Here is a 27762-nt window from a genome sequence, read left to right as displayed (position 1 = left end):
TCCCATCCATTGGTCAAGATTCCTCTTGAACAAGGCCAGCGAGGTGCTCTGCCTCACATGTACCGGGATTTTGTTCCACAGCATAGGGAGTCTCTGGGTGATGAATCTGTCCCTCCAGCACGTTCTATTTATAACCGTGTCAAGGTTTAAGTCTCCGCCCTTGTGGTTCTGAGGGATCTAGATTTTTGAGGTGAAGCATATTCATCAAATCTGGGTTTGACATGGCCTTATATGTCAGGCACAGGTCACCTCTGAGCAAGCGGTATGAGACTGAATAAAGCTGGAGTTCTTTCAGTCGGGCAGCATAAGACATATTTTTGAGACCCTTTATCCTTTTGGTGAGGAACTTTTGGGGCCTTTCAAGCTGCATCAGGTGTCTGGTCAGATACATTCGAGCGGGCATTGTACTCAATCATAGGTCTAATGAGTGATGAGTACAGGGACGATGACCTCCCTTGATCTAGATGTGAATCCCTTCATGATCAGGTGGGCGATATAGAAGGTTTTCCTAACTACTTTAGCAACATGAGTGTCAAGCGAAGACTACTGCCAACTTGGGTCCCCAGATCCCTGATGACTTTTCTGTGCTCAGTGGATTGTCACCTATATGGTAGCTAGGGGTAACCTTGTTTTTCCCGAAGGGTATGACTATGCATTTTTGGCGTTTAACTTCAGGCCATGGCTCTGGCACCAGTTATCCATTTCTGTGAGGCCCTTCTGGAGGATATCTGTGTCAGATGTGTTTTTGACTATGGCGCCCAGTTTGCAGTCATCTGCAAACTTTGTCAGCCATAACCCTCCTGTGTTTGCTTGTACTTCAGAAAAGTAGATGCCGAACAAGAGTGGACCCAGGACTGAGCCCTGTGGGACACCACTTGTGACAGGCTTTGAGTCTGACATGGCTCCAGCAACTCTGACCCTGTGGGTTCTGTCGCTTAGCCAGTTTGCAACCCATCTTGTGATGTATGGGTTTACATTCAAGCTGATGAGTTTTTCGATGATACCTGAGTGGGGTATTGTGTGAAGGCCTTTGCCAGGTCGAGGTAGGCTGTATGGACTGCCTTTCCCTCATCAATGGCCTTGGTGACTGTCTCGAAAAAGTCAACCAAGTTTAAGAGGCAGGATCTGCCTTTGACAAAGCCAAACTGGGTTGGATCCAAAGTCTGCAAGTTCCCTATGTCTTTATTTATGAGTTCCATTATGATCCTCTCCATGGCTTTGCAGATAAGGCTTGTCAAGCTAATGGGCGGTAATTTCCAGGGTCTGTGGAGGCACCGCCCTTATGAAGTGGGACCACAGTCGCCAGTCGCCACTCCTTGAGTGCGTATCCTGAGGTGAGGCTAAGATTAAACAGCTGTCCTAACTGTGGGTTTAATTCCTCGTTGAGTTCATGAAGCACACAGCCGGGGACACCATCCGGTCCCATGGATGCTGTGTTTTGCCTTAGTGAGGGCAGTTCTCACCTGGGCGTTGGAGATGTTTGGGGGCTACAATCCTCTGGAATAGATATCTCTCCTTTTGGGGGAGGGAGAAGTTTGCACTGAACCTGTCAGCCAGTATGTTAGCAATGTGTGTAGGTTCAGTAATTTTCACATCATTTTGAACTAATTCTGAGCATATCTGGGAGTTTCCTCCTAGGTTTCTAACATAGCTAAAGAAGGCCTTATGATTGTCTTTAGAGTCCTTGGCGATTTTTCTCTCAAAATTTGCCTTGGATGATTTTATGAGAGCTCTTAGTTTTTACTTATAATGATCAAAGGTGTCTTACCTTTCAAGGATTTTGCTCTATCTTGTAGTAGCTTCCTCCTTTTGTTGTAGAGCTTGTTTATGGCTGGGGTCCACCAGACTGGACGCTTGCCTTTGGTACAGAGAGTCTTAGTTTTGTTTGGGATTGCCTGATCCATGCAGTCCTGTAGGTGCTGGTAGAAGGCATTTGTAAGTGATTCAGCGGTTTGAGTAATGTTTACCACTGGCTCAGGGGCCTTAAAGGAGACCACACTAGTTTTTAGAAGTGTGAAATCGGCTTTTGAGAAGTTTTTCACTGTGGTCTTTTTGTTTCAGGTGGGGCGGGATGAGGACCTCCAGCGAGATTAGTTTATGATCTGATCTCACCAGTGAGGGTATACTTCGGTGCTGAACATTTTGATCCCATGTTCGTGATGATGAGATCAAGTATGTTTTCACCTCTTGTGGGGATGGTGACTAGTTGTTCCATGGCATTTGAGTTTATGAACTCCAGGAATCTTTGGGTTAGAGTGTTCGGGCTTGAGTAGTGTTCCCAGTCTATATTAGGGTAGTTGAAGTCACCTAGTATGATGGTGTTTGGAGATACATTTATCCCTCCAATGTTTTCAGGAAGGCCATGTGAGGTTCCTGAGTTTGAGAGGGTGGCCTGTAACATGCTACAAATTGCAGAGCAGTCTTGCCTATGGTTAATTGCACCTGGATGGTCTCCGATGCATCGTGCGTTGCCACCAACCTTGAGGTGTGGGTGTCCTTTATGAATATGGACACCCCTCCTTTCTTGGTGTTGTCCGGATTTTGGGGCGGAACGATGATATGAGGTGAAACCTGTTACTGCTGGGGTGCTCTCAGGAGCCTTGAACCAGGTTTCTGTCACAGCACAGACATCGATGTTCTCCATATTGAGAAGGGCCTCGAGTGCGTGCATCTTGAGATTGAGACTTCTGGCATTGAGCAGCATTACCCTTAGTTTTTTCCTTTTGGTGTTCTAGGGTGGTAGGTTTAGAATTTGAGCCTTGCCTAAAAAGGCACTATGGGGTGGCAAGAGCCTTTGCCAATATCCGGAAGCCCAGGGTGACAGGTGCAAGCCGTCCCTTGAGCAGCGTGGCTTGTCCAGCATGTCATCCCAGGCAGACAGACATTGGATCCCCTTTGAATGACACCAGAATTTAAGCCAATTATTAAAGCTGATCATCTTATCACTGTATTGTGGCATCATTCTAGGTGAAGGTAGGATACTGCTCAAGGTCAGGGTCATACCTGCCTGGGCTACATAATCAGAGAGCTCCTCGACATCCCTTTTCATGTAGTCCAAGGAGGTACGTCTCAGGTCGTTGACACCAGCGTGGACAATGACTGAGTCGTACTTGTACCTGCTGTTGTTCAGCAGCAAATTTGGCCACTTTGTTGTAGGTGGGCTCAAGTTTAGAGAGAAGTGTGGTTTGTATGTTGATGAGGATTTGAGTGCCATAGAGAAGGGTTGCGAGTAGGTAGGCGTGGGATAGGGCAGTCTTGGCTTTGCTGGATAGGAAGTTTTTATTCCTGTAAAGGAGACCAAGTTTATGGTGGGTTTTCTTAATGTTACTGAGAACATGTAGGTTAAATTTCAACTGGTTATCGATAATGACCCAAATAGTTTGGTATGAGAGTCGACTATGATAGGAGTATTGTTAAGGGAAGAGGTAGCAAAAGAGGTTTTAAGGTGATACGTAGTTTTTGGGATGAAGAGCAAAGGTTTAGGTTTCATAGGGTTTAGTATTAGGTGGTTCTGGTTGAGCCAGTTTTCAATAGATGAAAGGGAGTTTTGGGTTGTAGTGTGCAGATCAGAGAGCATATCGGCTATGGTGATGACTGTAGAGTCATCGGCATATTGTACCAGTGATGATAGTGGTGTGGAGGTAGATAACTGATTGGTGAAAATAGTAAATAGTAGTGGGCCCAGTATAGAACCTTGGGGATCCCCCATATTTATGGGAAGTTCAGGGGAGATAGAAAGCCATTTAACAGATTGGAAATGATTGCTGAGGTAGCTGGCGAACCAGGAGATAGTAGAGGTGGATAGGATTAGTGCAGAGAGTTTTGTTTAAGAGAAGGAGGTGGGAGACAGTGGCAAAAGCTTTTGAGAGATCAAGAAAGAGGCAAAAGACTAGTTTGTTCTGGTCTCTGGCTTGTGAAATGGTATGAGTGAAGGAAATGAGAGCAGTAGAGGTGCTATGGTGTGGATGAAAGCCATATTGAGTAGGGGTGATTAAGTTTGCTTATATTAGGTGTTGTAGGATTTGTTTGTGTACACATTTTTTCAAGATCTTACAGAGAGGTGATAGTATAGCAATGGGCCTAAAGTTGGCGAGTTCCTTTATGAATGGGTAGGGTGTATAATTTTTTTACAAAATAGCAGGAACTTTGAGTTCAGTAATGGTCCGGTTAATGAGAATAGAGATGGGAAGTGCAAGAGAGTTGTCTGCCTTCTGTTGAAACAGTGAGGGGAGACTGTCTTTTGAGGGGGAGCAGGGTTTAAGATTAAGAAGCAAGGACCTAATTTAGTTGGTGGATACTGTTTTTAGGGAGAAAGTTAGGGAAGTGTTGGAAGATTTTAAGGGACTGGTAAGTAGGATGGTGGTGTTGGAGTTAGGATGGTTGGTTAATTTACTGATGATGTCTATAAAATAGGAGTTAAAGTCTGTGGCGGTTTGGAGAAGTGTATTTGTAGTGTTAGAATGGGGTGAGGAGGGGTTGACTGGATGAAGGGTTTGGTTAATTGTATGCCAGAACTTCTTTGGGTTATTAAGGTGTGATTGAGGGAGGTTTGTGTAGCAGTTTCTCTTACCAGTGGTGATGGCTTTCTTTGCAAGGTTGCATAGTTGTCTGTACTGTTGGAAGTGGGAGGGGAGTTTAGTTTTATTCCAGAGCTTCCAGGTTTTATCCCTTTGAGTCATTAGGGAGTGGGTGGTATTTGTTAGCTGGGAGGATCAGACTGCTTTTATTCTAATGTTGTGTATGGGGGCTAGGGAGTTGAGTATGTTAAGGAATATGCATTTAAATTCTAATACAGCTTCATCAATGGATAACTGTCTAAGGAATGATCAGCTGATCCTTGAGAGATCGCTGTTTAACTTGGAGTCAAAGTGTGTTAATTTGCAACATGCTTTGATCTTATGTGGTCTACACATGTGAGGAATGAAACAGAGGACTTTAGTTGGGCAGTGGTCACTAAGTGTATCTGGAGCAGTTTCTGGGAACTGATATTTCTGAGGGTAGGGTACTAGAATCCAGTCAAGTATGGAGGAATGAGTAGAGGATTTGCTAGTATAAGTAGGTGTGACTATTAGTTGGGTGAAACCAAGAAGAGTAATGGAGGAGGAGGGAGATTCAGAGCAGAGGGTTAACCAGTTAATGTTAGCATCACCCATGACAATAGTTTCATTTTGGAGTTCTTTGCTGAGTGATAAAAATATATTTTCTAGTGCTGCTATGTTGTCACCTGGTGGTATGTAGATTACAGCTATGTTAAAAGAGTTGTGAGTATTTAGTTTACAGTTTACAATGAGAACTTCTGCCGGGGAAGTTGGAGGGGAGGAGATAGTTAGAGGGGTAATTGTAAGGTGGTTTGAGAACATGATGGCAATGCCACCTCCTTTTTGGGGTTTCTGTCTAGCCATATAATGTTATAGCCAGGACGGAGGATGTCTTTGTCTGGAATATTGGATTTTAACCATGTTTCACTGAGGGTTATGATGTGTGGGGAGTGTTGGAATACCCAGGAGTGGAATTTTGTGGTTTTGTTCATTATGCTTCTCATATTAACTGAAAATATGGAGATGTATTTTTTGGGGATATTGGAGTAGGGAGGGGTGTACAGTGTGGTGATACTGTTGGTGGTAGGGGGAGGACTGGCCCTGGATTGGGGTGGATGTCACCTGCTAGAAGAAGGGTGAGGAGATTGGGAATAGGAAGTGGGGTAGGGATGTCAAATAAGTAATACTTTGATTTTACTTTAGGGAAGTTGAGCTTCCAGGTAATAGTCCTTGTTCTTAGAGGCAAGGCTGTTGAGAGAGTCGAAGGTGCGATAGTTATGAAGGAATGAGGGAGTTGTGGGAATACTGGTGGATTGATAGAGGGTGGAGACTGGTAGTTGGATTTCAGGGGGAAGCTGTAAGAGGAGAGGCCCTATTAGATAGGGTAGAAGTAGTTAGAAGTGTTAGGAGGAGGGTGAAGGGGAGTCATAGTACAGTGTGATAATCTAGTAGAGGAGGAATGGGTTAGTTGCAGAAGAAAGATTAGGTGAGAATATAAAGGTAGGATCAGATGAAATTAGTGTGCATTAGGTAGTTGTTAGCTGATGAAGGTGAGGCTATTCAGTTGTTAATAAGTGGGGGTAGGGAGGGGAGGGGGTGAAGATAGGAGGAGTGTGAGTGGAGGTTTGGGGCTGGAGGGAGAAGTGTGTAGGGAGTGGTTTGCTGGGGATAGAATAAAGGAAATTGATGTCAGGGGTGGGTGGGAATGGGGGTAGGATAGGGGAGCAGAGCGACCCTGAGCGTAGCGGGCTGGCCATGTTGTATGAGATAAGTGGGTGATCAAGAAACTAATCAGAAATGGTTTATGCAGGAAGGTATGCCAGGCTCAGGCTAGGGGGTACTGGAGGTGGGATAGGGATTGAAGAACCAGATAGTTTGAGCACCCAGACCGTTTCCAGTTAACAGAGCAGGCTCTTGCTGGTAGTGTGATAATATGTCAGAAGTGTAGCTGGGGCAGTTAAAAGGTGAGCTGAGGTGGATTTGCAAGGGGAGTTACTATTTCCAGTGTTAACAGTGCCCTCTAGTGGGCAGAGAGTAGTAAAAAGCAGAACTAAAGCTAGGGAAAACACTATTCACCAAGTGTGTATAGTAACCTCAAAATAACATGCAGCAGGCAGCACAGTCATGTAGAGTTCACAGTTGCTGCCTCACAAACCTGACTTCTTCAGTTCAATTCTTGGCTGTGGTGCCTTTTATGATGAGAATGCATGCCCCCCCCCCCTTTGTTAATGTGGACTTTTTGATGTTCTGGTTTCTTCTCACATCTCATAGGTCAACTCCCAAACGGGTTGAATGTGTTTGTGTGTTGAATTAGTATTTGTGTACATTTTGTGAAGACCTGGATTATTTTTTCTTCTCTGCTTTGCTCTAGCTACATGTTTGGGATAGGATCTGGCTCCCCCATAACCCTAAACTGGATTAAGAAGCATTAGTAGGTAAGAAGGGGTGGGTAGGAATAGGAGATGAACACTCTCAGGAGTCCTTTGCGGGTCTCCAAGCCCTGAGAGAAACTAATACACAGACTATTCACAAGGATAGCATTTTAGTTAGGCAGTACATTCTAGTTATCACAGTATTAGGACCACAATGATTGAAGGATATTTGTTTGCACATATGTTGCTAAATGGGGTCTCAGTCCCTTTCTCTGTGCTATAAGGGAGTCAGTTAAGTTATTTCCAAGTTCCCAATGGGCTGAGGGTAGACTGGCACATGTTCTGGCAGTGTAGTGGCTAAAAACGAAAATGCAAATGTAATGGATTATATTTTGCATATAGACTTTTGTTGAGCTTACTGGTGGAATTCCTAAACTTAGTCTGTTATGTAAGATGCCACCAACTACATTGTATCATCTTAAGAGGCTAGTGGAAAGTCACTGTTGGCTGGCATATGTTGATCAGTGAGAATCCAAGACACAGCTATATAGTTTGGGGGAAAAATCAAATAATGAAATTGTAAACTATCTCCTTGGTATATAAAGGGTGTACAGCATGGTGTAGTGATTTAGACCTCATGTTTATGTTGTGGAAACCTGAACAAGCTGCTTGCCCAGTAAATGGACAAATAAGTATGTGATCTCAACTTTTGGAGCTCTTAGTATTGTTAACGTAAACAGAAGGGCAATAGTAAGTGCAATATGTAGAGATGTTTTAGACTAGTCAGTCGAAGTGATATTTTGAAAAGTGAGGGAAAAATATATACATAGAGGAAATTGGAACTATGAAATAGAAGTCATTACTACTGAGCTACCTTACTGTCTAACCATCAGAAAGCTTCCGGATTATTCTGAAAATAAGTAGGTATGCCATGAGGATTGTACCAAGCTCTCAGGAAATGGAATATACTGCATTGATTTCAGTGATGACCAAATTCAAGTTTGCATTTATTGATAGTTAAAGTTCAAGGTCTTGAATCTCTTTCTATTTTTTTTTTTTTGTCATTTAGTGTGCTACAAATGATTCATTCATTCATTCATTTATTCATTCTCAGTACAACATGCTGCTGTGTAGATTTATTATGAGGTGCTGTGTCTGTAGAACAGACTATATGCTTCTTAATCCAGTTCAGGGTTATGGGGGAGCCAGATCCTATCCCAGACATGTAGCTAGAGCAAAGCAGAGAAGAAAAAATAATCCAGGTCTTCACAAAATGTACACAAATACTAATTCAACACACAAACACATTCAACCCATTTGGGAGTTGACCTATGAGATGTGAGAAGAAACCAGAAGATCAAAAAGTCCACATTAACAAAGGGGGGGGGGGCATGCATTCTCGTCATAAAAGGCACCACAGCCAAGAACTGAACTGAAGAAGTCAGGTTTGTGAGACAGCAACTGTGAACTCTACATGACTGTGCTGTCTGCTGCATGTTATTTTGAGGTCACTATACACACTTGGTGAATAGTGTTTTCCAAAATCTTTATTAGATAAGCATTCATAGTCAGTGAGTAATTGCTTGCTTCCTCAAAAAGTCTTATAATGTTGCTGAATTCATCCTACGCTTGTTGTTTTTTTGGCAAGTGCAGTATATGTTGAAGCTCTGATTAACTTTGCTTTGCCCCGATTCGTTGACTTTCTTGTAGGTCACACTTCCTGAATTCATATAACTGTTAATTGGTCCTCTTAGCCTAGTAAAATGCTCTGTTCTAACCTGACTATTAATGGTGACTCTGTTATTTTTGGGAGTATTTCAGGAGTTCAGAAGCTATTCTGGTGAGAAGGAAAGAGGACAGCCAGGAAATGTAAACAGCTGGAATTTGATGTTAGATCATCAGTATGGTAGTAAAGCAATGTTCAGCCATTATCCTACTGCACAATATAGTAAAGTGTAAAATGCAGTTTAGATAATGAATTATATGTAGTTTGGAGACTAATAGTGTTCTTTTAATCTGCAGAATGTACAGCACTGAGTGCAAATGAACCCACTTTTGTCTTATACAATATGTGAGACATAAGCAGTGGGGGAGTCATTTTATTTTTTTAGTGGAGCTAAACTTGTTGGAGTCCCATTTATTTGAAGTTTGGAATTAAAAATGCTTCTGTGATGCATTATATCACATGAAGTCTCCATAAGACTCGATCTTCTGCATAACTGTCAGACTCTTATCTTCAGAATATGGAACATATACAGAAATAATCAGGGACACTTTTAAATGTTACATTAATATAGTTGATAGCATAAGATTACTTTAATGTGCATTTTCTAAAGCATTAACAAGTATTTGACTCTAATGACTGCCATTATTTGCTGATTTTTAGGAGGGGAAGGTCAAAATGCTGAGACAGAATTAGGGACTTCCTTGAAAATCAGGGATATTTGAGAGGTATTGTCTAGAATAAATACCGGTGTTATTTTATGAGCAATCAAGAATGCTGTGTTGTATTTTCATAACTGATTGTTGCATTTTCTGAATTAATGAGTCCTTATTTGAAAACACGTCAGGTAGCATTTTCAATTAAGCTTAGCAGGGATGCAACCAGTGGCTATTGTTTTATGACTGAAGGAATGAAATAACATTGTTTTAAACATTGTGCAGCATATCATCTTCCTGCTATGTTAAAAATGACATTTCCTTTCTTTTTCTGCTTTCGTGATGTGAGAAATGAGCACCACATTGAAAACAAACAATTACAAAAAGCTATTTTTGCTACTTAAGTGATTACAAGCAATTAAGTGATTACAGCCAATTAATCAGCATAGACCTGCAGTATTGCTCAATCTTGTAAGTAGAAAATACAAATTCTTAATTGTTACAAGACTGAAATTGATTTATTTTGTTAGAGATTAAGCTGTTGGCAAGTCACTACTGCATGAATAAATCATAACCCAAATCCAAACATATAGGTCTCAGATGAGTGTATTATAGAAAAAAACAGTGTTTTCTCAGGCAAATGAAAGTTGCTGGTTACATTGTCTAAATACTGCCAGAACTCCAAAGTATATAAATACTTAAAACAGCTGTAAAGCAAATATGATCGGGGTGGCAGGGATATGCACAGTAGTATTGCATGAGTAATTGTAGGCTTACTTACATACTTACCCGTGGTCTTAAAATGTCATGTTTTGTGTTAGCAGCAGTTGAGTCAAGCAGTGGACACGGATTTTAACTTTAAAATGAAGACGTATGTACATGTTACTTAACACGGATAAATGTTCAGTCAATATTAAAAAATCTGCAGATGTGTTAAGCACTGTCTTTATCTGGTATGTTATGCCTGTCTTTTGCAGAATTGTTTTGTGACTCCTGGTTTCTCTAGCTGAGATGCAGTGAATCCTCACTGTAACTGAGGTTCATTCTCTATTAATTCCATGTCATTTTTCACATTTTTTTTTTCTTTTGAAGCCAGGTATGGTATCTAACAGATTATTTGGCACAAATGAGTTGAAGCTGTTGAAGTAATATTAGACGAGGTGTATTAGATGAGGTGTGTGTGTGTGTGTGTGTGTGTGTGTGTGTGTGTGTGTGTGTGTGTGTGTGTGTGTGTGTGTGTGTGTGTGTGTGTGTGTGTGTATACATTATTTAGCTGCACTGTACTTGCTATACTACAGTGCCATACTCCAATGACTGCTGAGCCTACTATTGGATAAATACATCATTTTATGGAACATTGATTGTTCTATAAACCCAGTGGAGTATTATGCTGTATGATCAAACCATTTAGAGTGTGTGTAGAGCACCGAAAATGCCATATTCAGGATGGTACTAAAAGTGCCATTTGTGTATTTTATGGATGTCATTATAGAAAGAACTTCTCTCTGAAGGCCCTGTTTACTGCATTTTTTTTTGTACTTGGTAATAGCACTTTCTTTGGAAGCTTTATGTTCAAAGAAAAGCACATTTTTTGTTAATTTTAGTAAAACTATTAAAGTATGTTAAGCGACTGCACCTGGGACTTTCAGAATTCAGTAATTTACCCTTAACCAGCATGAGCAAAATGTCATAACTAGCGTGATGAGAATGCAGCAACAGTAACAGCATATCAAAGGTATTAAAACTCACTAAAAAGTGTTTAATGACATCAAAATACTGCATTCTCAGAAGTGTGACAAAAATATTAGCAAAACTGAAAATGTGAACATCTGTGTTGTATTTAACGGTTTCTTTAACAACTTGTTGGTCATGCTCCTGTTAATATTTGAAGTTACAGACAATGTTCCCCATTAGTATTAATGACACTTGAACTTCTACATAAATCAGCATTAACTCATTAAGGCTGAAACGGAAGGCTCTTCCTTGGATGAATCCTTAGTCTGACTGAAGCCATTATATTTTATAGGATCCATTTATCAAAGCATTACTGACAGCACTCGAAGTTATTAAATTGCTGAATCAAAAGAAGGGCCTGCAATCACAATTATGAAATGTGATATAATAGCTGGGGTTGAATTGAGCTAAGGTTAAGGTGCTACTGTAGTTAAGGTTTGTCACACCCATTACTGACAGCTGTACTTACCCATGCAGTTTACTTTAATGGTCTGGGACGTCGGTGAACTCACCTCTGATTTCAAACACATCAAGTCAGCAGTGTAAAATGGTGTAATTCGCAGTGCTGCAAGGGATTCACCCAGTAACATAACACACTTGAGACTTCCCACTCAGTTGCAAAACAGAAGAGGCACTTGTATAGCCTAACAGATGCCAGTATTCCTTTCTACAAACAATGCTGTATTTGCTGAGCATTGCACTGAGTCCACAAAATGAGCATTCTTGTTACATCTGTTGGAAATTGTTAAGACAGTCTGCATTTATGCATGCAAATTGTGGTTTCCTGAAATTGCTTTAAAAATGGCATTACTCGAAAATCACTGTTTCAGAAGTGCTTCAAAATTGTTAGTGGCGTGTGCTGTTAATTTTTTTTTTTATCTTTATGCTATTTTCTGAAACTCATCACCCAGGCATTCAATCACACAAACACACACATCCTGACTTTGAAGTTCAACTTGTATGGGAGATTGCCTAAAACTTGTTTTGATTTAAACAGACTTAAAATCATCTTTTTCATTGATGTAAATATTCTTTTTGTGGTTCTTTGAAGTAAGACTTAATTAATTTTGTTAAATTACTTTATGTAGTTCTTGCATTAATTTTTTATATGTTTTGATGGGTCCCTATCAGTTGACTGAGTTTTCAGAAACTCAAAATTCATATGGTCGAGACCATATGATCGTGTTTTTGAAAACCCAAAGGTTTCGAATGAAGATTGAGGTATAGTGCGAATCGGGAATTTTACCCTTTTCCTCACTGTACTGTGATCTCAGAGTTGTTATATGTAATTTGCAGGGGGGGCACAACCCCCCCCCCCTACAAAAAATGTAAAAAGTGTAGACTTTTGTGTTTTCTTTTGATGATCAAGTTTTCGGAAACTTGATCCTATGGTCTCGACTGTATAGGTTCAAAGGTTAGTACTAGGCTAACTGCCCATGTGGACAATTTTAAGCCTAGACAAACACCCATATGAGAATCAAATCCTGCACCTTATGTCAGTAAGGTAAACACCTTAACCATTATGCCAGCCTCCCATCTTCTGATAACTGGATCATCTGACGTAGACCTGTTTGGACGGTTTCATTTTCGCTGGAACACCTTCCATTTAATTCTGCTCTTTTATTTTAATCACATTAGAATTACTGTTAGAAGCGTTGTTTTGATTCATCCAAAGTATGAATCCAGTGTCATTAGTCAGCTTGCTGCTTCTCTGTAGTCTCTTATAAAACAAGTTTGTGAAGAAGCTTCAATCACCAGAAAGATCACTGGGAGAGGAGTGGGGCATGGGATGAAGCAGCTGATAGTTTGCTGTTCTGCCCCAGAGGAAGGATTTCTCGTTCTGGTATTTCATAACAAGGGGCAATTTACTAGAATATCTAGACTTTGTACTGACAGTGATGACTGTGAAAAGAATATGGAGTTACTTGCTCAACAGTTTCTGGCTAGAGATTATAATAAGAAACAGCATTAGTTACCAGGTTGTGACCAACAGAAATAAAAAGGCTAAACCTTTTTATTCTGATGGTTACAGACATGTGACTAAGGGACAAGTAAGGAGGCCTCATTCACATTGTGGGTTGAGATTTTGACTAAGTTTACCAATGATGTTAATTTAGTCTGTGACATTATTAACAAAACTTGGCAGCTATTAACTGTTGACTCTAAGACAATGGATACTGTTGGCTATAAACCAAGATTTGGCTTTAGGAACTCCAACAATCTAAATAATTTGCTTTGCAACTCAAGACTGCCTTATTCGGTGAACACTTCACAGAGAATAGGCACTTTCCCTAAAGAGGGAACTAGGACAGGTGGCATATTGGAAAAAAGAATTGGAAGTGCCAAACAAAATATTTGGATTTCTTTACGTAAGCTTACAGTGCGAAAAACAACTTAGTTTTTTGTAGGTTGTACTGGAAATTTCATTAATAGCTTGTCCTAAATAGTTATGTATCTTCAGGATTCTGGACTTTTCAACTATAGCTTGAAATGTGTTTTTGCAAGAGGACAAACCCCCTGCAACCCCAGTTTGGCAGGCAAAGCACTCAGCATTCCTCATATTTAAGTATGATAACACCATGAACTGCATAATCTTAGAGATATTGTGAAAATTTCATCATGGTATTGTCCATCTCCATGATCGAGTACCTGTGGAATTAATATATTAAATAAGAGACATGAGGAGCAAAGTCCTCCTCCCACATCATGGGTTGCATATACAGTAATTTACAATATAGAATCAGACATTGTAGTATTAATTTTGTTTTCTGTGATCTTGTGATAGTAATCCTCGCAAAGTAGATATGTATTACTGATTAATTAGTTGTAAAATATTCATTATTTCTTTAATTAGTTTGTTTACCAGCATGGTGTACTGATCACAGTAAACCATTTGCAGACACAAGCTGGGTAAAGTAATTCGTAAAAAAAAAAATAAAACAGATCTGGAGTAATCACAGAAGGTATAGAGTTCTGCAAACAATTGAGACAATGACAAAATATTAGTAACAGAACAGAAAACCAAAAGTGGATTATTTTTAGAAGTAAATATGGGAGGTGAACAGTGAGTAAGAACAGTGGGTCAAAACAGAAGTGGTGTAAGTGAGGGAGGAGTTAGGTGATATGTGCATTGAAAAAGCATTGCAGTCATATTTTTGATGGAGGCATCTTTTCTGTTGTGCTTTGAAAGTGGGGAAACAGGAGATTTCTTTTAGGTGAGTGGGGAGGGATTGTGAGAGTGTGGATGGAAAAATGGAAAAGGAGTGTCTGGTACACTGCAGTTTGGTTTGGGGGTCTGAGTGGGGGAGTTAATTGGGGAGGGTTTGGAAGTTGTGGGTGTGGTTTTATTATGAAGTTTGGCAGCAAGAAGTATGAAGGTACCTGGCTGAAGTAGTTTGAAAAGATGAGACCCTAGGAGTAGCTCAGTTCTCTCAGAGATTGGGAGTCATCTGGCTTTGGAGAGGGTGATGTATTGGTGTTCCAGAGGGAGGAGTTGGAAATGAATTTTCAGATTTTGTTTTCAGCTGAATCTAGAGTGATTGCATTTTTAAGCGGTTGTGGCTGTTATGGGAGCCCATATTCAAGATGAACAAAGAGGACTTCCTTACCTCTTAGAACTGTAGCTGGTCTAGAAATTAACAGAACCAGAATAAACTGATCTTTTTCCAAGTGTTTTCATTGTGGTTATGGAGTTAATTGACTCATTAGGCCATAAACTTAGGTATTTAAAGGATAGTTCGTCCTTGGTTAAAGGATAGGGTTGTTTCTTTTGGGGTAGCATTTTTATCTGCTATGTTAAGACTTTTAGTTGCTTTTTTTAAGCTTTTGTGAGATTCCAAATATAATTTTTTTTGTTTTGCTTTGTTTCATAACACAATCTGCACAGCTGCATTTAGTACTGCAGACACAGCACTTCCTATTATTTACACAGCAGCATTTAGTACTGCAGACATAGCACGTCATGATAAATGTACACAGCAGCTTGTAGTCCTGCAGACACAGTATGTCATGACAAATCTGTACAGCAGCTTGTTGTACTGCAGACACAGCACATCATGATAAATCTACACAGCAGCTTGTAGTCTTGCAGACACAGTATGTCATAACAAATCAACACAGCAGCGTGTTGTACTGCAGGCACAGCACATCATGATAAATCTACACAGCAGATTGTAGTCCTGCAGGTTCAGCTCATCATGATAAATCTACACAGCAGCATGTAGTACTGCAGGCACAGCACATTATGGTAAATCTACAATGCAGTATGTTGTACTGCAAGCACAGCACAACATGATAGATTTACACAGTAGCATGTTGCACTGCAGACGCATCACGTCATGATAAATCTACACAGTAGCATGTTGTACTGCAGACACAGCACGTCATGATATATCTACACAGCAGCATGTAGTACTGCAGGCACACCTCATCATGATCATATTTACTTTGCAGCATGTAGTCCTACAGACACAACACATCATGATAAATCTGTACAGTAGCATGTTGTACTGCAGACACTAGACTTCCTGATACAAACTACACAGCAGCAGCATGCAAGACTGTAAACACTGCACGTTGATTGCATGTTAACTTTTGCATCATAGTATTTTACGCCCAGGACAGGAAAGAAATATATGACAGTTTACAAATATTAGTTATTATAAAGAATATTTTCTGTGTGATACATGGAAAGTGCCAGTTTTGCTCCAAAATAAATAAAATGTTATAGCAAGGTTCATATATAAGAATGTAACTACAACAAACTTGTGTGAGGTTCTTCTGTTACTGATGAAAAATCACAGTGCCACACAGATTGCAGTCAGAGAACTGCACTGGAAGCCTACTAATAGTTTTGAAAGCTGTAACACACTTCAGACTGGCACATAGATAAGAATGAATGTGTCAGATCAAAGTGTCTTAACATCTGCCAAAGCTGATAGTTTATTAAGGGTGCACTTCACTTCTGGCTGCCATTTGTATGGAGCACGAGGTGTGTTGCAGTTTTTAAAGCTGTTAGATACTTTGCATTCCTTTTTTAACTGCTAATACATTGAAGCAAGTAAAACTTCCTATGTCTCCAATCATAACTTTACCTTATACTTCGATGGCTACTTAGTCCATGAAAAAAAAGTAAATTAGTCACTGGATAGCATTGGAGCTTTGTTATGGCTAAGGAGTGAGAGTAGGGATTTCAAGGTTTTATATGGAAATATTGCTTTGTGCTTTATATGAATGTATTGAGTTGAGGTTGTTTGAATATTCATTTACTTTTAATATTTGTTACAACATATTAAATATAAAAAAGTGAAGAACAGCTTGGTGGCTCACTCAAGTCTCTGTGTTATCCATGTTTATTTTCCCATTAAGACAACTTTCAGTCCACTTTTCAGAAGTGGGTCTTCAGATAAGGGTTTTGTTATGTCTGTAGAATAAATATTTATAAATGTCTAGCTGAGATGAGAAAGATTACATCTTTAATAATAAAGAGGCTTACTTTTAGATCAGTGCTTCTTATGTTCCAACAAGCAAGGTGTAATGCCTGACAGGATATGTGTTATTGTGGAAACAATGCATGCCAATGGATGTTCTAAGACCCAGTGCCACAGGCAGAGGGCCTTTCACCCCTGGAAGGGCATTATTTCCACAGTAACACACACCCTGTCAAACATTATTGCCCTTAGTGAATGGGCTATGTATTACATTTTTTTAATTTACGTTATTGTTTTATGTTTTGTTTTTTTAATTTTTGATGTAAAATATTTCCTCCTCCTAATGTTTCAAACTTGATATAGTATCTGTAATTGTTTGGGGAAGTAATTTACATCAAAAATAGAAGTTATGTAAATATTTAATGTCTACACACACACGCACATTCAGAAACACAGACACACAAACATACACATAGAAAGACAGACATATACATAGTTAGAAAGACATACACACACACACACACACACAACACACACACACTGCACGTAGCATCAACATTATTAAATGAACACATCCCCAGATATAGAAAAATAAATAAAATCAAGGCATAGTAACTCCACCTTATTCCACTGCCTGATTTTGCTGCACAGCAATTTTCCATGCATTAATTTCTGCAGTAAATCACTGTGGGTTAATGTCAGTCAGATAATGGCAATTGCCACATCATGCAAGACAAATGGCTTCCGCCAAGCAAGAGTGTAAATCTTCTATAACTCATACAACAGTGTTTTACTGAAGAATGAGTAAATATACATTTGCCATGTAAAAGATATTTTACTAGTCTTTTTTTTTCTGTAAATTGTCCTTGTGTACAGGGTTTATGTGGTAATATTCTAGGGTTGCATAACTCTTGATTTTTAAACAAACTGTGATACCGGACTGCCTGTTGCAGTTAATGCCATCTGTCCCTCTCATTCACGCACACACACACACATATATGTATGTATGTATGTATATATATATATATATATATATACACACACACACACACACACACACACACACACACACACACACACACACACACACACACACAGTCTTTTATTCTTTATTTACTTAACACTTTGGTTTGCTAAGAAGCAAACCACTCCTTAGAGAAAAAAATAGTGCCATTACAGTCTGAGTTTCACAGCAGCTTAATTTGCTATCATGAAGAGGCAAACTCATTTTTCACAGGGCATTACCTGTACCTTAACACCCTGCTGGAGAACATTTGTTCTCCAGTCAGAGTGACAATGTACAGGTTGCCCATTATCTATTGCTGCATATAACGCTGTGATTGGAGAATAATTTACACATCAGTTTTAAATTACCATAGGTAGAACAAACTGAACTGGATATTGGCATACTACTTACACAAATTCTTTTAGAATTGTATTTGCTGTGAGAAACAAGTGTTTTTTATGAAATATGTATATATTTGAATCTGAAAAAGTACTTGTTTTTGTGTAAAATTAGAAGAGTGAAAAAGTGTGTGCAATTTTCAGCCGTAGCCTTGCTGTTAGTTTCCTTGATTCTAAAGGCTATATGAAAGTAGTTTGGAAATTCTTTATACATTTTAAAGATGTGAATTGTATGTTTACTCAAAATGCGAATGTCCTTTTTCTATTTATTCGTTTTCTTTTTTTCCAAATTACTGTATTTAGTTAGGTAACTTTTCTCTGTTTCACAAATTGCTTAATATAGCTGTTCACTGAACAACCAGAACAGTTGTGATGCTTAAGAATTAATATGATATTTTGTTGAAGTGAAATTGATATAAATTTGAAAGCTTTTTAAATAATTATTTTTATTATTTTTTTTCTATTTATTTGCAGGAATTGTTTTTAAATCCTATGAATGTCGGTTAAAAGGTCAAGGGGCAACATTTGTTGAAACTACTGCACCATTCACTGCAACAACAACAACAACAACAACAGCAACAAAGTCCTGTCTAGCTAAAGAAAAGATGGGTAAATCCAGTCAGAACCAGCCGCAATCAGCCGAACAAGTGCAACAAGTTATAATTATTCAGGGATTTGAAGGTGATTTTGCAATTGATACTTCTGTTGAGGAAGCTGCAGCAGCTACTCTTCAGACTTTGGCTATGTCTGGCCAAGTAGCCGAAGTGGTCCATATCACAGAGGACGGTCAGGTTATAACCACAACACAACATGGTACCCATGTTGGAAGTATGCTTACTGAACATCTGTCTGATGGCGCCACACAGGTGGTTTTAGTGGAGACTCCAGGTGAGGAGTCCAGTGAAGCCATTGCAGTAGGAACAGTTGATAATTCCAGTGGAACTGTTGTACATCAAGTAATGACCCAAGGAGTGATGGCCAGACAGAAATCCAGAGTTCATGCTTCAGATGTTCCTTCAGCATTAGATGCTTTGCTCTGTGCTGTTTCAGAACTGGATGAAGTAGAAAACAGAGCACAACAGCAAGGATATGCTGCAAAGTCTGTTCAAGAAGGATCTTTCTCAACTGGAGTCCAGCAGCAAGACGTAGAAGATGTGGTGCCTGATGACCAGGTGAAAGAAGAAGTGAAAGTGTTCCATCAGGTGGGAAGGAGCTCAGAAGATTCACAGCAAGTCAAAATGGTGACGCAAGTTATTCATCCATCTACTTTGTCGGCATCTCATGAACAAACTCAAGTTGCTTTCAAGGATGTAGTACAGGGTGTTTTGCAGTTTGCTGTTTGTGATCTAGCTGCAGCCGATGAGCTGATGAATGAAGGTGTCACACAAGTAATAGTGAATGAAGAAGGAACAGTACATATGGTAGCTGGTGAAGGCCGACAGATCATAATGCAAGAAGCAGAAGGTCATGCAGTAGGTGTGCATAGTCAACACATGGATTTGGTAGATTCTTCTGGGGAAATATCCCAAATCATTGTAACAGAGGAATTGGTCCAGGCAATGGCCGAACAGTCCAGCAGCACTTTCTCCCCTGGTGCAACCCATTACATTGTGACAGAAATACCACAAGAGGAAATTCACTGTGAAACTGATGAGTATACACATGGTGTGGAAAAGACTGGAGCTACTCAGGAAGTTTTGCAGATAGGTACCATTATAGGATCTGATGCATCTTCTGCTGGTATTACTGAACAGTTGACAAGTATGGTACTTTACACACAGGAGGGTTCAGAACATATTCAGGACAATAGTAACCATGAACAAACACAGGAAACATAAAGTATTGTCTAATAATTCTAATGATAAAAAATTGTATTGTAATAGGTTATATTAAAGGATTATGTTGAATCCCTAGTTGGCCTGCTCTAGTCATGTTTTTCTAGACTGAGTGCCTCCTTCACACATCAGGTTTGTAGCATTTACTCTTAAGCCATGCTTCTCCAGAACCTTCTCTGTTTTCTTGTAAATCACTCAGGTTTGCTACATACCTGACTGTGTGTACACAGCAAGGTAGGGAGCCACTTTTTCATTACAGTTATTCAAAAACATGCCACTGAAATAATCCCAAGTACACATGTGCCAGAAAAGTTTTCAGAAACACTCTCCTGGAAGTTGACTGTATCCCTTCAGACATATTAAAAAGTTTTCATAACACACAGTAGCTTACACTGATGTCTGATAGGTTAATGAAATGATGTACACATACCAAGGATTTTACATAGTCACTGGTATATGTATAGAAAGAGCTCTAAGGCTATACAGCCAGCTAATGCTATAAACACAAAGACATCACATCCATTTGCTAAGATATGTGTCTTCAGAACAAGATCACAAAGAAAGTGAACTCGAGACTTGCTTCCACATTATGCAGGTCTTTTATCATCTGAACACCCAGAAAGATATGAGGAAGGATGCACAATACTTGGAGAAGAAATACTCTTTATGCAAATTATTGTACAGATTGGCCAAGTAAATCAAGAAACATGAAAATTCCTAGTTGTCCAAGACACTGAACATGTTGTAGTGTAGTGTCAATTCATTTGTTTTTCAGAATCTTGGCAATAAGTGCCACATTTTAAATATAGACCACTGAAATGGTTGTTGTTGTCTTTCGGCTTTTCCCAGTTAGGGGTCACCACAGCGGAACTCCGGTCTGCTAATGATTGGCAGTAGATTTTCACAAATGCCGAGGTGCCAGCTTGACGTTCAACCTTCAACGAAGGCCCGCCCATTTACGCATGTCTTTCGAACGCCCACCCAACCACGGGGAGGACATGTAGACTCCACACAGAAGGCACTCCCTGCACTCCAGCCAAGAATCGAACAGGAGAACCTCTTGCTGTGAGGCAACAACACTACCGCTGCACTACCGGGTATTTTGCAGAATTAACAGGATTGCTGTGGTAGATAACTCAGAGGATTAAAAGTGCAAGCTGATAACAAGCTGCTTCTTATAGTCCAGGGCACAGAACTTGAGTATTTCCACCTCAGTTTGTCTACTGTCTGTCTCTAAGCAAGTCACTTAAACAGGCAGTGTTCTGGGGCGCAACCCTGAAAAGGGGCACTTATGCCCAATGGGCTTGCCTGGTTAACAAATAATAAAAATAAAATAAAAAACAGTGTATAGAATACAATTTGCAGTTCAAAGGGAGAATCACAGGCTAATAAAGAAAATACTTTTATGAAAACAATGAGGGCATGTGTAGAAATACAAACTAAACATCGAACTGAAACTCACTGGAAAGCTCTTACTGATTTTTATTAAAACCATGTTAATAAAAACAAGTAAAAAGATTCACCATAAAGTTTAGTGTACTAAAACATAAATGTTTCAGAAATTTATTGTAAAAAGCCAAGAACAGAAGTGTGAAATTCAAATAACAGCATACGTTTTGAAGCGCAGAAGATACATAATCTGTAAACCCAGTGCATATTGACAATCGTACATATCACTGTGACAGTATTAAAATGAAGAAGAAACAGTGGTGTTCAGGTATTTGGTAAAAGTTATGACTAAAAGTCGGCCAAATGGTTCAGATGTCAAATTTCCATCAGTGACACCAGCAACACCTGATTCAGGAATAGTCCTTGGAGGTTAGTGGGCTGGCTATTGCCTTATGGCCTGAACATCCTGTACTTTGTGTTGTCCATCCTTGAGGAAGGTAAAAGAGGGATGCCATGGCCTTACTGACTCCCCTTCCTGCTCAGTCTGGTGGTACAGCATGAGGGGTTTATGCAACATGGGAAGCAACTTGGTATTAGGGCTTAAATGTTCTCTACTATTAGTGCCCATTCCATATTATAACAAAAGAGCACAAAATAAACATTGCTGCTCCCTCAAGATGCTAAGTTCCTACTAAGATTTCTACTTGGGGGCTGCTGTTACCTTGGGTTGAAGATAAGCTGGATGGAAAGCCATGTGACACTAATATTAGAGGCCAAGAAGTGTTGAGAAAATTGGTGACATAGGAATATGGAGGCAACTATTTCAGAGTCACAGAGGAAAAAATATCCCAAGTAAGTGAAAAATGAGCAGAGATATTCTACAGGAGGAACAGTTTTGTTTCATTAGTGGTAGCTGAAATCTAAAAATCTGTTTTGAAATACTGAGTTGACTTTCATTTAGGTATAGCATTTCTGATTCTAACCTGCCTTAGTCATTTCAACAGCATGTAACTATTTCAGCAATCACACTTTCAGGTTGCTTTTGTTGCTGCTGTTGACATAACTTTTGAGTTTTTACATTTTTAGGCTTGGCTTTTTCTGCCTAAGTTTTATTTTCTGAAGGTGCTGCTTCCTTGGAAACAGATAATTTGAAGGAGAAAATAACATGCTTCCTCTCATCTGCTATAGAAAATGCAGATTACTGATTTTCCTGTTATTTATTTTTTGCTTTATGGCTCAGTCAGTGGACTGAGATATGTCTAATGACTTTTGTACGGCTAGGAATAATATGGAATAATGTTTGAACTTTTTCTACAGTGTTAGAGGTGATATGTTATATTTTTTTTATTGAAAAGCATCATGTTTGCTTTCTGCTGGAACAGTGTAAGATATTTGTGACCACAGATCTAGGGTCATAATAGCTGTGGAGATATTACAGAATAGACATGGAGAGTTGTATTCATTGCCTGTGCATTTGATGCAGAACCAGACAAGGACTACTTACAATCTGAAAATGTGGTATTTCCTAATCATTTACTCACCATACTGTCTAGCTAGAACCATGGTAGATCTGCTTATTCTTGTGTGTACATGAACTAGTTTATATGTGGATGGCTGTTGACCATCTGATCCTTACCTATTCTGGTGCGAGAGCATTTGCTCAAATTTCAATATTTACCGGAAACAATGTACAGTTTGATAGTTGTAAAAATTTACTTTTCATCAGGCTAAGGTGAGCTACTAAATCAGGGCTTTAGTGACATAGTCAGCCATGCAGTATTTAGACTGACTACTGCTTTCCTCCTCCTATTTTGAACATATCATTGCAGCTACTGTGGGTCATCCTCACAGTGTCTCATTCCATAGGTCCTGGAATGTGGTATCTAAAGCATTCTTGCCAGTGAACCAGGAGGTCATTTAATTAATGATCAGAGTCCCAGTGCTTGTGTAAGATTCATTTCACTAGCACCAGCAGTACCACTAAAAATTGAGTTTAACCCTATTTGAGTTGCTGTTACTTATGGTACATATTTTGTCAATTCAGGCAAGCTCGATAGAAGCTGCCTCCAGCCAAAAATTGTGTCAGTGATTGGAAATAATGGGTGCTGATAGTTACTCTGACTTTCTTCTGGTGCCTGTGAAGGTATCACTCAAAGTGTGTAGTCCAGTTGTCAGATTTCCAACACTGATGATTTCTCTGAACAATTCAGTGTCTATTCAGAAGATAGCTTAGCATATGATCTTTCCATCAGAATTGAATCTGCCACTTCTCTTTCTAGATTCTTCTTCAGACAAGTAAACTAGTTCCTACAGAATCATGTCCACACAAAAGTAAATTTTATCTCACTCTTACAGTACATCATTACAACTGAATCATCACTGGCTGTGTGATTTTATTATGACTGTAATAAGCTAACCAAATTCATCACTTCAGTAGCACAGTCATGCCAGTGGATATATATTATGTCCAAAATATTCTTCTTCAAATAAATGACTGCTGCTGATAACTGTTGACTTGGAGTGTAAGCTTGCTGGACAAAGACAGTATCTTTATTTAGGCAAAAGTGAGTTTGATGGTACATGTCTGATTTTCCCTTAAAGATGAAGTATAAGCAGGCAAACCTTTTTTATTACCATGCTGGAAGTCAAACCACCCAAGTCTAACCTAAAATATGGATACCCACAAAGCAGTTCAAGGACCAGAACTCTTCGGGTTTCACCTTTTATCTAAATTGTAGCTTGCTACAGGACCCCCCACCATGCCCCAAGATTCTCACTACACCTTTCTAAACATACTGGAAAATATTAAGATACAACCAAACACCATAATACTGGGTAATTTCAACTACCCTGCCATTAACTGGGAAAACTACTCGGGTACCAACTCCTTTTCCCAATGGTTCTTGGAATTCATAAATTCCAATGCCCTGGATCAGCTAATCCATTATCCCACCAGGGGCTCCAATAATCCTAGACCTGGTCATTACCAACATGGGAGATAGATGCACTACACCTGTGGTCAACACCTCATTGGTCAGGTCTGACCATAAGCAAATCACCCTTGACATCCACATCCCATCCCCACCCCCCAGTAAGGAAACCTCCTTAAAAAACTTCTTCAAAGCCAACTTCATGCTACTGAAGTCAGAAGTGACAAACTTCACGACACCCATACAGACGGGATCTGAAAGTTCGACTGCAGAATCCTACACTAAGGCACTGTACGAGCACATCCACTTGTGCATGAATCATGCCATTCCAAACAGAACCAAGATGCTCTTCTCCAAAAAAAGGAAGCCAATCTGGTGGTCCCCTGCTATAAACAAACTATACAACAGAAGGAAGAAACTGTTGCAGAAAAGAGGAAAATCCCAGGATGCAAAAAACTCCCTCACCAGCCTCAGTAAGAAGCTGAGATCCCTCATAAAATCCTCCAAAGCTAGTTACGAAAATAAAATTGCCAAAGATTCCAAAGACAATCACAAGGCATTCTATAGTTATGTCAAGAATCTAAATGGCAATGCTCAGATCTGCTCTGAGCTATAACAGAATGGCATTAAATATACTGATCCCAAAGATATTGCCAATATCCTGGCAGATCAATTTAGTGCCAACTTCACCCCTCTCTGACCTTCTGAAGGGCCCATCTCAATACCAAAAGATTGCCAAATTCCGGTAATCACGGCCACACAGGTAGAAACCACACTCTCCAAAGCTAAGAACACAGCATCCATGGGACCAGATGACATCCCAGGCTGTGTACTACATGAACTACAAAATGAACTGGCACCTCACCTAAGTGTCATGTTTAATCATAGCATCACCTCAGGCTTCATGCCCACTGAGTGGCGCACAGCTACAGTTATCCCACTCCACAAGGGGGAATCCGCTTTGGATCCCGGGAACTACCGTCCCATCAGTCTGACAAGCCTGATCTGCAAGGGCATGGAACGCATTATCATGGAACTTATAAACAAAGACATTGGCAACCTTCAAACACTGGACCCCACCCAGTTTGGGTTTGTGAAGGGCCGATCTTGTCTACTGAATCTGATTGACTTCTTTGAATCAGTCTCCAGAGCTGTGGACTAGGGTAAGGCAGTTCACACAGCCTATCTGGACCTTGCCAAGGCCTTCAACACCATTCCCCACTCTGGAATCATAGACAAACTTACTAAGCTGTGCATAAATCCGTACGTCACTTGATGGGTTGCCAACTGGCTTACTGACAGAACCCAGACTATAAAAGTAGCCGACTCCAAATCCAGCTCCATACAAGTGACAAGTGGAGTACCTCAGGGTTCAGTCTTGGGACCACTCTTGTTTGGCATCTACTACTCTGAAGTACAGGCCAACACTAAGGGACTCTGGCTAACAAAGTTTGCAGATGACTGCAAACTGGGAGCCATTATTGAATCCCCAAATGATGTGGATATTCTACAAAAGGGCCTTACAGAAACAAATGCCTGGTGCCAGAGCCATGGGCTCAAGCTTAATGCCAAGAAATGTATAGTTATCCCCTTTGGAAAAAAGCATGTACCCATGAATTACCACATAGGTGGTAGGACACTAAACATCGAAAGTGTGATGAGAGACTTAGGGACACAGGTGGACAGTGGTCTCACTTTCGATAACCACATCGCCACAACAGTCAGGAAATCCTTCTATGTGGCACACCTCATCACTAAGGGTTTGTCATCCAGAAATAAGGAGGTCATTGTCCCACTGTACTCATCCCCCATTAGCCACATTATAGAGTTTAATGCCCCATAGGTATGTACCTCACAAGACATCTGCAACAGCTGGAAAGGCCACAGAAATACCTCACTAAAAGAATCACAGGCCTAAAGCAGATGCCATATGCTGACCGTCTAAAAAAACTCCAGCTATACTCTGTGGCATATCGTCTACTCAGAGGCAATCTCTGCTTAACATACAAGGCCATGTTGAACCCTGAGCTGTTGGACATGCTCCACTTAAAGAAATCCCAATCCCTCAGAGCCACACGCTCCAGGGATCTAAACCTTGTCATCACAATTAACAAAACATGCTGGAGGGATAGGTTCCTGACCCAGAGACTCCCCATACTCTGGAATAGACTGCCTATACATGTCAAGCAGAGCGCCTCATTGGCCCTCTTTAAAAGGAACCTTGATGATTGGATGGGAGATAGGAAATTCACCCCGGGGATCATGTCAGTCACCCTGCTAGACAGGGGTCCAGAGAAGTAAATATTGTGGGAAGAAATATCCAGGGAATTGTTATGGCTAGGCTTGCATAGGCCCTAGGGCCAATAGCTTAGTACCAACCTATGAACCTATAATACCTGCATCAAAAATAACTAGCTATTTTACTAATTTTAAATCCTACTTATTTTTGGGGGTCAAGTTTGGAAGGGCAGGAATGACTGATATCTGAAAACTCCCTTTTAGGGTAAGCTAAGTTGCAGTTGGCCCCATCCTTCTGCTACTGTAATTCCCAAGAAAGTATATGTTGGTTTACTAGCTCACTACTTTCAACGATTTTACTTGAGATGATGATTAGCAAATCCTAAGGTGAGAGGTTTCATTAAAAGTGAAATATTTTATTTATTAAGCTTGGGCATCTCTTATAGGTTGGTAGCTTGAGCAGTATGCAGAAAAGATAGTACAATTTTAATGAGCTGTTTGAAAGTAGTCGTGTGCATAAACACCTTGCACAGTCAGAGGTTTACATCTTTTTACTTTGTAGTTCTGAAGTAATCAGGACGCTAGTATCATTTTGTGTCCTGTGAAAATATGTCCACAAACAGACATCTGAGTCCAAGAATTTGTTCCACATTCTGGACTGCAGGCAGTGACTTTTGCCTTGATGTGGTCTGGAAGGAGTATCTTTAATTTCCATTGGTTTCTAGGGTGTTTATCAAGTGCTTTTCAATTACACAACCCTGATATGACCCAAAGGTACAGGATCCTGTGGTTTGTGACCTGACAATGATTCCTCTGACATATCAGAAGTGGTACTATGGTGAAATACATTTTGGAGAACCAGACTATATTTGTTCCAATGTGTGACTCCATTTCTTTTCATCACTGTTTAATATCCTTGCACCTTTCCTCAAGCATGTAGTGTGATAAGTTGTGTTTGACTCTTATTTCTTCTGACCACTAGCATTTGTGGCATATAAGGTAATCGCAGTCATACTAGGCATGCCATTTTTTACTCACTTAATGTGACCTGGAAGGTATAGGATGCACATTATTATTACTTGCTGCCTTGAGGCATATTCCATTTATTCATTTTTAGTAGTCACTTATGTGACAGGTCATCATTATTCATCTATACTTAATCTATCTATACTGCAGATGCACTTTTGTGTGGTGATTAAAACCTGGAGGTACGCCAGACTGTACTTGCTTCATGTGTAGATGATGGCTGTGATTGTATTCTGCAGTGATCATCAGTTGCATCTGCAGAATGGTGTCTATAATATAGCAGGTTCTACCAGAAATATAAAATTGTATATGCTGTTTTGTTTGTTTTCAGTATATGCAGTAAACTTACTCATTGGTTTTGAGATTGCAGGCACATGTACATGTACCAAATTCCAGCTATTCTGACATATGTTATGGTTGTTTTTTGCACCTTGTTATGCTTTTATACATGGTTTCACTGTGATGTGTACTGGTGATTGAACCCTTTT

The 27762-nt window shown here is 39.9% G+C and overlaps 1 protein-coding gene across 1 annotated transcript in view; it reads left to right on the top strand.

Annotated features, from left to right (window-relative positions):
* The window catches only part of ZNF407 (zinc finger protein 407), a 3063484-nt gene extending 3043715 nt beyond the window's left edge, over window positions 1-19769 (top strand). Inside the window, exon 9 of the mRNA XM_044067115.1 lies at window positions 18331-19769. Within this exon, the coding sequence (XP_043923050.1) occupies window positions 18331-19694 (1364 nt within the window). The 3' untranslated portion in view covers window positions 19695-19769. The remainder of the gene's footprint in view (window positions 1-18330) is intronic.
* Window positions 19770-27762: the final 7993 nt, after the last annotated feature.

Source organism: Protopterus annectens, chromosome 3.part1 (genome assembly GCF_019279795.1).
Source record: "Protopterus annectens isolate FY-2018-M chromosome 3.part1, PAN1.0, whole genome shotgun sequence".
Taxonomy (NCBI): domain Eukaryota; kingdom Metazoa; phylum Chordata; order Ceratodontiformes; family Protopteridae; genus Protopterus; species Protopterus annectens.
Note: the sequence above shows the minus strand (reverse complement) of the source record. Positions and strands in the feature narration are given on the sequence as shown.